Source organism: Macaca fascicularis, chromosome 6 (genome assembly GCF_037993035.2).
Source record: "Macaca fascicularis isolate 582-1 chromosome 6, T2T-MFA8v1.1".
Classification (NCBI taxonomy): domain Eukaryota; kingdom Metazoa; phylum Chordata; class Mammalia; order Primates; family Cercopithecidae; genus Macaca; species Macaca fascicularis.
Window position 1 is genome coordinate 161198610 of NC_088380.1, and position 13280 is coordinate 161211889.

The following is a 13280-nucleotide window of genomic DNA, read 5'->3' on the forward strand; positions in this document are numbered from 1 at the left end:
GCCTTTCCTCCTGCCACATGAGCTGACAGGGAGACAGGGTGGCTGCCCAGAGGAAAAATCAGTAGGAGCTATCACTAGAAGAAGAGGGGATGGAAGATGGGCAGGCAAAACAACAGCAGCCTATGGGCCAACTCTAAGCTGTGAAACCCTTAAAACATGCATAATGATACATAGAAATACAGAAGGCCTAAACTCATGGTGGGGCTGGGATTTCTGATGCAACATAAAATAAGAAGGGTTGACCTCAACCTGCCAGGACCCTTTCACCCCACTGCCTGGCTTTGGCTTCTTGGAGAGACTGACCCCTCCACTGCCTCTTGCCCCACAGAACCTTAAGCGGGTGGCTGAAGTGTGGATGGATGAGTACGCCGAGTACATTTACCAGCGCCGGCCTGAATACCGCCACCTCTCCGCTGGGGATGTCGCCGCCCAGAAAAAGCTCCGCAGCTCCCTTAACTGCAAAAGTTTCAAGTGGTTTATGACGAAGATAGCCTGGGACCTGCCCAAATTCTACCCACCCGTGGAGCCCCCGGCTGCAGCTTGGGGGGAGGTGAGCCTGGAGGGCAGGGCTTGCTCCATAATTTGCTGGGCGTGTAAAATGCAAATGCAGACCCCATGTTCAAAAGGCAGAAAGTAAGTGCAGGGAGGAAAGACACGAATATAAAACTGTTTCCTTTTTTTCCTGGTCTCTCTCTAGCCTTGTCATGGTGTATTTTTACTTGCTAGTTAGTGTTCTCAGTGTAGAAAAATTAAAACTTTAAGTTATTAGCATGAATTTTACCTTTCATCTTTATATTATGCAGTGACAATTTAAAATGCAAATTAACAGCATGTAACTCATGTTCAGAATGAGTGAAATGACATGATCTGTATTTCCCACCTGCTGCAAGCATAAGTATTTCTCACCAGAACAGTCTAAACATGGCACAAAACTAACTCAGCTTGTTTTTACTTCACTTCTTGATAATGTGCATGTTCTTCCAATACTCTCTACCTTCCATTTACTGATGAGTAAGGAAGGGCTGGAATGCAAAGGAACTAAGGAGCCAGGTGCGGTGGCTCATGCCTATAATCCTAGCACTTTGGGAGGCCAAGGCCGGAGGATGACTTAAGCTCGGGAGTTTGAAAACAACATTTTCCTATGGGAATCATAGGAAGACCCTGTCTCTACAAAAAAAAAAAATTAGCCAGGCATGGTGGTACGTGCATGTAGTTGCAGCAACTTGGGAGGCTGAGGCAGGAGAACTGCTTGAGCCCAAGGTTCTAATGAGTTGTGCTCCTGTCACTGCACTCCAGCCTGGTGACAGAGCAAGAGCCTGCCTCAAAAAAGAAAAGGAACTAGGGTTGCCCTATCTTTCCCTTTCCTACATAAGTTCTTGGCTAACATGGGGCAGTAACGCAAGTAAGAAAGGACATGACAGGACTTGTTGGTCATTCCTGCTTCTTAGGATGCCACTGCCCTTCTTCTTTTTTTTTTTTTTTTTTTTTTTTTTTTTGAGACTGAGTCTGGCTCTGTCGCCCAGGCTGGAGTGCAGTGGCCGGATCTCAGCTCACTGCAAGCTCCACCTCCCGGGTTTACGCCATTCTCCTGCCTCAGCCTCCTGAGTAGCTGGGACCACAGGCGCCCGCCACCTCGCCCGGCTAGTTTTTTGTGTTTTTTAGTAGAGACAGGGTTTCACTGTGTTAGCCAGGATGGTCTCGATCTCCTGACCTAGTGATCCGCCCGTCTCAGCCTCCCAAAGTGCTGGGATTACAGGCTTGAGCCACCGCGCCCGGCACCACTGCCCTTCTTAGCACACCCAGAGCGAGTTCTAGTTTGAAGGGAAAGCAGGGCCTCTGGGACCCCCAGCGCCCTCACTTAGTCAGTGTCTTCACACATGCTGCCTGCAGACAGGGCAGAGAGGAACAGCGTGCTTCTCTATAATGCACACGCTCCACTGTTCCATCAGATTTCACTTACAAAACAGTTCACAGATAAAATTATTCAGAATTTCAAGACAGCAGCAGCAGAGCTTTAAATCAAGCCAGGCCCTCCTGAGCATGGGGCCCTGTGAACGCGGGCCATGGCGCAGCCCATGAGGCCCATGCTGGCCGAGGCAGACCAGCCTTCACAGGCAGATGAGCATGCCATCATGGGATCCTGGGTCTCCGAGCTGAGAGGACCTACCCATTCATAGATGGATAGGTTGGAGCTTGGAAAAGGGGAGCATAAGAGTCGGGGCTCTTTCAGAAGACCAATTTAAAGTGAAAAACAAAATGGGGGGAATATATTGTGTTTGACTCACATAAGAGCCTGGGGTAGCTATGGCTTAAGACAACCTGGATCCAGGGCCTCAAATGATGTCAGTCTCTTTTTCTCCTGCTGAACTCAGCTTCCTTTTGTGTTGGTCTCACACTGAAGGTATCAGAATGGCTTCCAGAAGCTTCAGGCTGACCAACCCCTACTGCTTGGCCAATCCAGCAGAAAGTATACACGTCTTCCCCAGCATACCAGTAAAGGTGCAGGAATCAAGTCTTATTCTTGGATTCTGCACCCATCACTGGGGCCATCGGGGAAGAGGGACAGCAAGGGTAGGATGGACACTACGGCTGGCCACAGGGTGCATGAGGAGCAGTAGCCCCATGGAAAGTCGGGGTGGTGTTACCAGAGGAAAGGGGAGAGACATGGTGGGCTAGCAGGAACACCAGGTGTGATTTGCTCAAATTCACACGGCAAATCACAGAGCCCTGCCTGGCTCGGCTGCCTGACTAGCCTACCCCAACATCACCACCACTTTCCAGGAGCGCTGCTGTGTGGACTTCCCTCATGAGACTCTTTGGCTCTTTACCGGTTCGTGTTAGTTCAAGTCCTCCAAGAAGCAGATGCCACAGTGGGATTAGACACGCAAGAGATTTATGGTTAAAACACTTGAGAGGAAAAATGAAGACGCCTGGGGAGACTAGGAAAGCCACAAGACCACGACACTGGTCTGACCTCTGCGAAGGCACAAGGGAAGGAAGGACGGCTGGGGTAGGAAGAGTCCAGACTGCAGTAAAGCTGTAAGAAAGCTTTGGCCAGGTTAATGAAGTCCCCAAGCCAAATCACCAGCCAGAGGAGCTCAGCATCTCGCAAGAGTGGGTCTGCCTCGCTCATTGGCTGGAATCCATCCATGGGTGGACACAGTGGTGGATTCAGAATACAGGATCTGGGTGCAATGAGACGCCCTGCAACAGGAAATTGGGTGGTGTATTTTCATAGCCACCACAGCCCCCTACCCCTCAGACAAAGTAGGATTGATATCTGTAAGGTAGGAACTATATGACGTGACACTATGCACCTAGCACAACAGCCTGCCCACAGTAAGTGCCCAGTCGGTATTTGTTGGCTAAGCAAGTGAGCAGCCTAGGGCTTCAGACTCCTAGCCCAGTGCTCTTGCCATCACACCTATCTTCATGGTTGACGGGCAGGAGGCAACTATTGTTCTTTGGATCTCAGGAGGGGGTGAGGGGGCCTCCTGCCACCTCTTGCCATTCACCTGCCCTAAGGGACAGAGAGAGTCCATGACATACAGCAAAGGTTTCGTGTCCTTTTCTAGGATCTTTCAAGGTGTGGTCCCCGGACCACCAGAACCTGGATCACCTGAAATGGGGGTAAAATCTGGTTCCTGGATCTGTTGGTTCAATTTCTCCAGGAGTGGGGCCAGGGAGTCCTTTACCAACTCCTCACCTCCAGTCCCCTACCACCAACCTGGGACTCTGCATGCTCTAAACGCAGCAGTGCTTTGAGGATTACACTCTGTGGACTGAGTCTTCCTTTATTGAGAGGTTCGAGGTACTTCCGACAGCTCAGGGCAAGCTTTATCAAGACGATTTCGAACTTAATCCAGCTAATGTCTCCCCCTTAGTTTCCCCTTTCACCTGGCAGGGACCCGGTGGGCACCTTAAGGCACCTCAGTGGTCCACTTCTTCCCTTTTTCCCTTTCAGATCCGAAATGTGGGCACAGGGCTGTGCGCAGACACAAAACACGGGGCCTTGGGCTCCCCACTGAGGCTAGAGGGCTGCGTCCGGGGCCGCGGGGAAGCCGCCTGGAACAACATGCAGGTAAGGGCCGCCCCTCGGGGACTGGCAGCCAGGTTTTCTGAAACGTCTGCCCCCTGGGGTGCTGACGTGACCAGCTGGGAGGGAGAGGCATGGGTCAGTGATAAGTGACAAGAGTCAGCCCCGGGGATGAGTTTTAAGATCCTCCTGAACACCCTGGAAAGGGGACTCCTTCACATTGCAATAAAACCATCAGTCTGGACCATTTTGGTTACAAATGATGGATGCTCAGCCCAAATGGCCTTCCACAAAAAGAGCTTATTGTGTCATGTCACTGAAAAGCCTTGATGATGTTGCTGGATCTCTCAAGAGAGTGCTTCCCTCTCTGCGGGCCTCATTCTCACCTGGCTCTTCCTATACAGAGGCAGGTGTGGCCATCAGCAGCCCCGTGGATAGGCAGGCCCCTTCCAAGAGTTCCGGAAAAGCCCCGGGGCTCCCACGAATTGTGTCCCTGAGCTGATTATGCAGGAGGTGAGGAAGCCCTCATATTGATGAGGACAGAGCCATCATTTTTGGGATGTGATGGGTATGCTCATTACCTTGACTCCTGGAGCCTCGGGGCATGGTCAGCCTCACCTGCTGGCTGGGTGGGATGCACAGGGTGAGCCAGCCTGCAGGAAGAGCCACTGCTCAGACACAGTGGGCTCATGCCTGAAATCCCAACAGTGCGGGAAGCTTAGGAGAGGCTTGCTTGAAGCCAGGTGTTCAAGGTTACGGTGATTGTGCCATGCACTCCAGCCTGGGTGGAGTGACCTTGGGTTAAACAATTATTTTTAGATATAACAGCAAAAATACAATCCATAAAAGAAAAAAATTGATAAACTGGACTAATTCAAAATGAATAAAAAGCAAGCCACAGATGGGAAGAAAATGTTTGTAAAGCATATAGCTGATAAAGGACTTGTATCTAGAATATATGAATGAAAAGACTTGTATCTGCTCAAACTCTCAAAACTCAATAATATTTTTTAATTTTAAAGTGGGCAGGCCGGGTGTGGTGGCTCACACCTGTAATCCCAGCACTTTGGGAGGCCGAGGTGGGTGGATCACAAGGTCAGGAGATCGAGACTATCCTGGCTAACACAGTGAAACCCCGTCTCTACTAAAAATACAAAAAATTAGCCAGGCATGGTGGCGGGCATCTGTAGTCCCAGCTACTCGAGAGGCTGAGGCAGGAGAATGGCATGAACCTGAGAGGCGGAGCTGCTTGCAGTGAGCCGAGATCACACCACTGCAGTCCAGCCTGGGCAACAGAGCGAGACTCCGTCTCAAAAATAAATAAATAAATAAATAAATAAATAAATAATAAAGTGGGCAGACACTTTACCAAAAAAAAGTATATGAGTGGCAAATAAACATATTTAAAATGCTGAATTTCATTAGTTAATAGAGAAATAGAAATTGCAATTACAAGGAAATTCCAGCACACACCTATTAAAAAAACTGACCATACGGAAGATTGGCAAAGATGTGGATGAACTGGACCTGTATGCTGCTGGTGGGAGAGTAAATGGCACAGCCACTTTGGGAAACTGTGGCAGTTTCTTAGAAAGTTGACCATTGAACCAGTCATTCCACTCCTAGGTATTTATCCAAGAGAAAGAAAACATATGTCCATACAAAGACTTGTACACAAATGTTCATAGCAGCTTTATTTTAATAGCCAAAAACTGGAAACCACCAAGATGTCCCATAACAAGGAACTGAAGTGCAAATTCAGCAATAAGAAGCAATGAATTACTGATAAATGCTGTTAGGACATAGATGATTCTCAACAAAATTATGTTGAGTGAAAGAAATGAGACAAAAGAGAATACATACTGTATGATTCCTTTATAGAAAATTCTAGAAATTGCAAACTAATCTCTAGAAACAGAAAGCAGATCAGTGGCTGCCCTAAGGACATGGGGGTTGGTGGGGACAGGAGGAGGAGATTACAGAGGAGCATGAGGATACTTTTGCAGGGTGATGGGTATGTTCATTACCTTGACTATGACGATGGTTTCTCAGTGTAAACGTATGTCAAGATGTATCAAATTGTATACTTTAAATGTGTGCAGTTTATTGTATGCCAGTTATTATTCAGTAAAGCTACCGAAAAGAAACAAAGGTTATCAACCAAATGGATCATGACTCAAACAGACTAACTATGAAAAAAAATTGATAAGAATCCTAAGCGGGCACAGTAGCTCACGCCTATAACCCCAGCACTTTGGGAGGCCAAGGTTGGTGGATCACCTGAGGTTAGGAGTTCAAGACTAGCCTGACCAACATGGTGAAACCCCTTCTCTACTAAAAATACAAAATTAGCCAGGTGTGGTGGCACACACCTGTAATTCCAGCTACTTGGGAAGCTGAGGCAGGAGAATTGGTTGAACCCAGGAGGTGGAGTTTGCAGTGAGCCAAGATTGCACTATTGCACTCCAGCATGGGCGACAAGAGCGAAACTCTGTCTCAAAAAAAAAAAAAAAGAATCCCAAGAACACTTGAACTGTGGATATTTGATGACATTTTGGACTTTGTAGTAACTACTTTTAGGTGTCATAGTGGCACTTACTGAAGTGTTTATACCTGACATGATACGATAGCTGAGATTTGCTTCAAAATAATGTGAGTGTAACAACAGGGGTGGAAGTAGAGCTGCAACAACATTAGCCTTGAGTTGGTAACTTACTTTTTTTTTTTTTTTTTTTTTGAGACACAGTCTCACTCTGTCCCCTATGCTGGAGTGAAGTGGTGAAATCTCAGCTCACTGCAACCTCTGCCTCCTGGGCTCAAGTGATTCTCATGCCTCAGCCTCCCGAGTAGATGGGATTACGAGCACACGCCACCACACTCAGCTGATTTTTCTATTTTTAGTAGAGACAGGGTTTCACCACATTAGCCAGGCTGCTCTCAAGCTCCTGGCCTCAAAGTGATCCACCCATCTTGGCCTCCCAAACTGCTGGTATTAAAGGTGTGAGCCACCACACCCAGCCAAGTTAGTCGCTTTTAAAGCTAGGTGATTAGGAGTCACAGTTAATATATTATTTTTTGAACCTCTGAGTTTGAATTTTTCCATAATTTAAAAAAAAAATGGAGAAAAAAAGGAAGTCCTTGGCTTTGCTGTCCTTATTTATGATACCCCCGTGCACAGGTATTCACCTTCACCTGGAGAGAGGACATCCGGCCTGGAGACCCCCAGCATACGAAGAAGTTCTGCTTTGATGCCATCTCCCACACCAGCCCTGTCACGCTCTACGACTGCCACAGCATGAAGGGCAACCAGCTGTGGAAATACCGCAAAGTAAGACGGGATGTGCGGGGAGCAGGGCACCTGCTTGATATTTTTTAAGGCCATATAGTGCCTCAGCCCTTCTTTCAACAGAGTCCATCCACTTATCCATTTGTGCCACAAACCTACCATGCTGGATTTTGCAGTCATTCAAGAGTAGTCAGAAATCTAGACTTCACTGTGAAATCCCCAAGTCTTAAATGTTGGTAACTGATTCCATTTAAAAAAGAAAAGCATGGCCAGGCACAGTGTCTCATGCCTGTAATCCCAGCACTTTGGGAGGCCGAGGTGGGTGGATCACCTGAGGTCAGGAGTTTGAGACTAGCCTGGCCAACATGGTGAAACCCCGTCCCTACTAAAAATACAAAAATCAGCCAGGCGTGGTGGCTCATGCCTGTACTCCCAGCTACTCAGGAGGCTGAAGCAGGAGAATCACTTGAATCTGGGAGGTGGAGGTTGCAGTGAGCCAAGATTGCACCACTGCACTCCAGCCTGGGTGACAGGGCGAGAACCTGTCTCAAAAAAAAAAAAAAAGAAAAGAAAAAGATAAAAGTGCATACACACACACACACACACACACACACACGAGGACCAGTGAGATTTGACAGGACGTGGGCAGTGTCTAGGTCCCAGGTCTGGAAGCAGCATGCATCATTTCTGGTCACATCCCAGCGGGCAGAACCCAGTCCCATGGCAACACCAGCTGCAAGGGAGGCTGGGCAGCATCTGGTTGTGTGCTCAGGAGGAAAACCAACAGGTGTATGAACAGCTAGTCAGTCACTTCTTCACTTTCTCATTGCTGGTATTGTTGCTGTGGTTTGACTGGTCACGTGTCTCCAGTGCTGTCTGGTTTATTACCTCCATGTTTTATAGGACAAGACCCTGTACCACCCTGTCAGTGGCAGCTGCATGGACTGCAGTGAAAGTGACCATAGGATCTTCATGAACACCTGCAACCCATCCTCCCTCACCCAGCAGTGGCTGTTTGAACACACCAACTCAACAGTCTTGGAAAAATTCAATAGGAACTGAGCCCTCGTGTCCCCTTGGCAGGCCCTCCCCAGGGTCTGGCACTCACTGCAGCCTTCCTCTTTCAAGGGAGGCAGGGCCTCTGTGGGCACTGGGTGTAAAAGGTGCTGGCCAAATGGTTCAGGGTGAAGAGGGCTCTTGATTCAGGGCCTGGGGTCTGCCTGGTCCTTGAACCCCTGAGTTGTGGGGGTAGGGTGAAGAGCATATCCCACAAGAGGCCCCACAGGGAGCAGAGCCTGCTTTAATCCCTGCTGGCCTCACAGAAAAGCAACAGGGCCTTTTCAACTTTGTCACTATGTCCCCTTGAGCATTATGTGGGAGAATACCAAGGTAGCCTAGGCCACCCAAAAGTGAGTCCTGCAAGGTTGCCCAGCCCTCAGATGGCTCTCCTACATGATGGTGCTTTAGAAAGAAATGTAAAATTTGCCTGTTTGGGGCAGCTTTTAGTATCGATGTCACTCATCTGCCGCAGAAGGGAAAGGAGTCCTCTTGAGGCTTTTTAGTTTCTACTGTCCTTGGGGGGGACATTGCAGTGACTGCCCAGCTTCTGTTCTCTGTCACAGCCCCAGGTGATTTGGTCATAAAGGCCATACTTAGGGTCTTAAGAGTGTTCAATACTGAATGCTGATGAGCTGCCAGGTGAGGAGTCAGAAGAGGGACCCCCCAGACATTTCTCTGCAGCTGTGGACATGCGGGATATCTCCCTCTGCTCTCTGGGTATTTGAAATGTCCATTTTAGCACTCTCCAGGCACAAGGACAGCCCAGCCACCAGCTTTACAGGGCAGTGTTTCAGATGGCCCTGAGCCCACAGAAAAGTCCGAGCAGACCTCCAAACTAGAAAAGCTGGCTGATTTGCCCTGATCCATGCTTCCATTTCCCCGTCTCTCTTCCCCAGGCCTCAAAAGAGGAACAGAGATGCTGCGAGGTGCTCACCTCACAGAGTCTGGAGGTCTCCAGGATCAACTGTGGGCAGAGTGCCTGCCTCTGACCTCATCATGGTTCTAGTTCTCATATAAAACCCCAGAATTTTTAAAGAACTCTATAATTGGATTGCAAACTAGGATGCTACATAGGATTCTGGTATCCCACATCCAATATGGATTTCTAGAATGCTGTGATTAAAGGAGCCAGCCGGGTGTAATACAGTCAAGGCAGCCCCCAGCCTAGAGACAATCTGTGAAATCCCAAGTTAGTAGTGTTGGGGAAGCAGGGGGACATGTGTCCCTCAGCTCAGCAGAGGCTGTGGTACAACATGGTCCTCGGTGAAGACCTGCACCCCGGAATCTCCCACCATCATCACAACTGTAGTCTCATTTCTGTGGAGAAAAGAACCCGATATCCCACAGCCAGATATACACCCAGCTCCATGCTGGCCCTTCATGTTTACCTTTTGCTTTGTTAATTACATGTCAGACTCCTGGAGGGCCTCCAGACTAATAGGAAGCATTTCTGTAACCAACCTGCTGCCCACTGATTTGGAAATGGAAATTGCATTCCACTATCTACGGCTTCCACCAGCTAGCCCAGGAAATACTTGAAATCAGCATTCCAATTAGTGTTGAGTCTCTTGATTGTGTCATTTACCAATTAAATGACTGAGACCTAAGTCTGGGAACAGAGCCACAAATCTGCCTTTGAGATGCTGGCGGATCTCAAGGCCATCAATTATTGGGGGAGGGAGGGACAGACACTCCCAATCATCCACCAGTCAGACCGAATGTGTAGCTGGCAAGGAATTACTTCCACTTCTGGCCCAGCACAAGCCCTGCTCTGGCCGCCTGTCTGCAAGAGAGGTGGCCCCTCTGCTTGCAGCGCTTACGTGTTGATCCCAGTGTCCTTTTCCAAATAAGTGCTGTAGCTTTAGAAGTGGCCCTCTATAGAAGTCAAAAGATGAGGCCTCTTCTAGAATCTAGGATAACAAGAGTGTTGGCAGTTTGAAGAGTTGAATTGAGATTCATCATCAAAGAGCAATGCAGTGTCATTAAAATAAAAACTGTGCCTTTTAAAAAGAAAAATGCAAATATACAGCAAATCCCTAAACTTGAACCATTTCCTAGTGCCTTGCTAGACAAACATAAAGGGGCAGGGTTGTGGGGAGGGGAACATTTCTGGTGGCATGTGCAGTTCCTACTGGATGAGTGTGTGTTTCTTAATGTCTAATTTCAAGCAGGAGATGTTGGGCCTGGAGCAACATCTGAGACTGAGATGTCCCCCAAGGGTGAGAGGCCAGATTTATTCCAGTCAGTGCAAGTCACACTCCAAACTAAAGGCTGGGCAGTGCGTTTAGTCTGTGGCCTAGAAGGCCTCATCGGCCCCTGAGAGGAGGCCTTGCATTACCTCACTGGGACCTGTTTGGGGGCCATCCCTGCGGTCCACCCTCTGAACCCCAGCATGTTTGTCCTGTTTTTCACCATTGGGTTAAGGGGTGCCGAGCACTAGCTAGACTTCCACACAGTCTCGCCCCAAGTGGGCGGCAGTGTTCCTGGCATGACCAGGATTCCTGTGAAAGCAGGAGCGGCAGCAAGCCGCCCTGGGCCTGCCTTTCCATCCTTTGGTTCTCCTTTCCAGTCTAGGTTCACATGCTGAAAAGGGATGGGTGTGTCCTCTGAGCACCCTGGCATTTGTCATTGCTGAGTCCACATCAGTAGGTCCTGGGACTTGACAAAGTATGCGGGAGGGGAAGGAAGGACAGAACTTGACTGTCTCCGTTTGATGGACCAACTGATCAATTGCCAGTACTAAGCCTCTCATTGTTATGGCTTCCTTTTTGAAAACTGCCTGTCTCAAAGATTCAGGTTTCCGCTCATATCCCCAGCTGATACTCAATAGAACTCAGCCAGGAGCGTATAGAGATGCTGACAGTCAGGTGATGGGTGAGACTGTGGGTCCCTTTTCCTCTAAAGCCTTTACTCTGAAGATAAGGTCACAAAATAGGGTGTGATTGGAAAGTATCGTGACCATGTGGCCCACCAGCAGCCTTTCCAAAGGGGAACTCCAGAAACATTTCATAATGCAGACAGCACGGTTGCTTTAAGAACAAGGTCTTTGGAGGTGGCTAACCTGGCAGGCACGTGTGTGAAAAGCCATCCCATCTTCTGCCTCCAATTGGAGCTTTCAGCTTTTAAAACAATCAGAAACTATTGATTCTTCCCTTTAGGAAAAAATCGCTCAGGCAGAACGGGGTACATCCACAGGAAGAATCTGACGAGAGGATGTGACAGTCGGTCCAGGAGAGAAAGAGCGGTTTCTGTTGAAGATGTAGCAAATAGATTTCCAAAGTCTACATGACATTCACTTTTCAAACTTCCCACCAGTTGAATTTCTTTTTTTTTTCCCGTAAGAAATAGGTGATGTCTTGGAAAACAGCTCCTTGTGTCTCTCTGTGCATCTCCATTTTCCTAGTCTCTGGAGTCTCAAAAAGAGTGGCAAAGCACTTTACAGTAATAACTGAGGAATCAGATTCCCTGCTTCAGCGATACCGAGTTTGTACAGTTGGGTGATCTTTTATAATTCCTAGGAGGTCATGCATTTTTAATGTTTTCTGAAGCTTTTTAAGTGTGAGAGAGGGACAAGAAGTGCAGTTCTGTTCTGGAATTCTTTATTGCTTTCAACGGACACTCTTTGTGAAAAATCCAAGTAATATTTTAGTTCAAACTTGATCTTGAGCCAAGGCCCACTGCCACCTCTGGGGTGGGAGCTGGACCTACATACCAAGTGCCAAGTTCATCTTAACATCTGCTTCCAGAATGGCTTTGATTCAGCTGTGCCAGGCAACAGAACAGGGTCAGACTCCTGATCTGTTATATGTTATCAAGCCAATAACGGCTCGAAGACTAGGATCCCAAAGGGGTTGCAGGCAGGGAATATTTGGAAATTCAGACTGGAATTCCAGGCCGAAAGCTCAAGACCACCAGCCTCTCCCCCTGCCTGGAAAAATGAGCCTTTGTGAAAGACTGATTTACCATGTACAATTGTGATTGTAAACGTTGTTGAGTAAACCTCCAGACTTTCTCTAAAGTGGTCTCTGCCTTCTTCCTTCTCATGTGTCATTCTTCTTTCCATCGTTCTTCACGCAGACCACCCACTTCAGACTCAGACACTCTGCTGGGTACTAAAAACTAATTCCCAGCAGCCATCATTCTAGAGTGGAAGGTCCTGACACTTCAGCTCCACCTGTGGTCCTATGATTGAGTCTTGGTTGGGGGCTACAGGTGACAATGAACGGAAGCTGCCCCCTCATGCTGTCACTCAGGGACCACCGGAAGGTGCTATGGACCATGACTTGATGAAGGCTGAATAACAGAAAGGGAAAATTCTGACCCAAGATGGCATGGTGGTGACTGACTGAGTCCAGGTTTTCAGTATGCCCACGCTCATGTTATCCTCACACAATAACACCTTACAGCTTTGCAGACAACGGGGAGAGATTCCATTTTTAAAGCCTTTTATACCTGTTGTACCCCCCGGACTCTCAGAAGAATTCCATGAAACAGATAAGAGAAAAATATTAGCTATCATTCAGTAAAAATGTATCAAGTGCCTACTATATACCAGGCACTCTGCTAGAAATTAAAAGATTGTGCAAGGCACTTATGATCTAGTTAGAAAAATAGACATTAAACAAATGATCATTAAAATAAGTATATAGTTAGGGACTGTGGTAAGCTCTGCAAAGGAGAAGTACATGTGAGAGTATAAGCATTTGACCTTAGCAAGAAGGTCATGGAGCGTGCTGAATCAGCTAAGATCTTGTCATGATATAGCCCACTCCTGGAGTAACAGAGTTTAATGAAGGAACTATTGCAGAAGTATGTGTAGGATTAAGGAAACAACAAAGAATGGTGAAGCACCTAAGGAATAGCAGAAATGGGAAGCTGTTACTACTCGTAAGCCTGAAA

At 47.8% G+C, this 13280-nt stretch overlaps 1 protein-coding gene across 1 annotated transcript in view; it reads left to right on the forward strand.

Annotated features, from left to right (window-relative positions):
• GALNT10 (polypeptide N-acetylgalactosaminyltransferase 10) overlaps window positions 1-12399 on the forward strand; it is a 239078-nt gene extending 226679 nt beyond the window's left edge. Inside the window, exons 9-12 of the mRNA XM_005558350.4 lie at window positions 329-550; window positions 3965-4081; window positions 7215-7364; window positions 8226-12399. Coding sequence (XP_005558407.3) covers window positions 329-550; window positions 3965-4081; window positions 7215-7364; window positions 8226-8384 — 648 coding nt within the window. The 3' untranslated portion in view covers window positions 8385-12399. The remainder of the gene's footprint in view (window positions 1-328; window positions 551-3964; window positions 4082-7214; window positions 7365-8225) is intronic.
• Window positions 12400-13280: the final 881 nt, after the last annotated feature.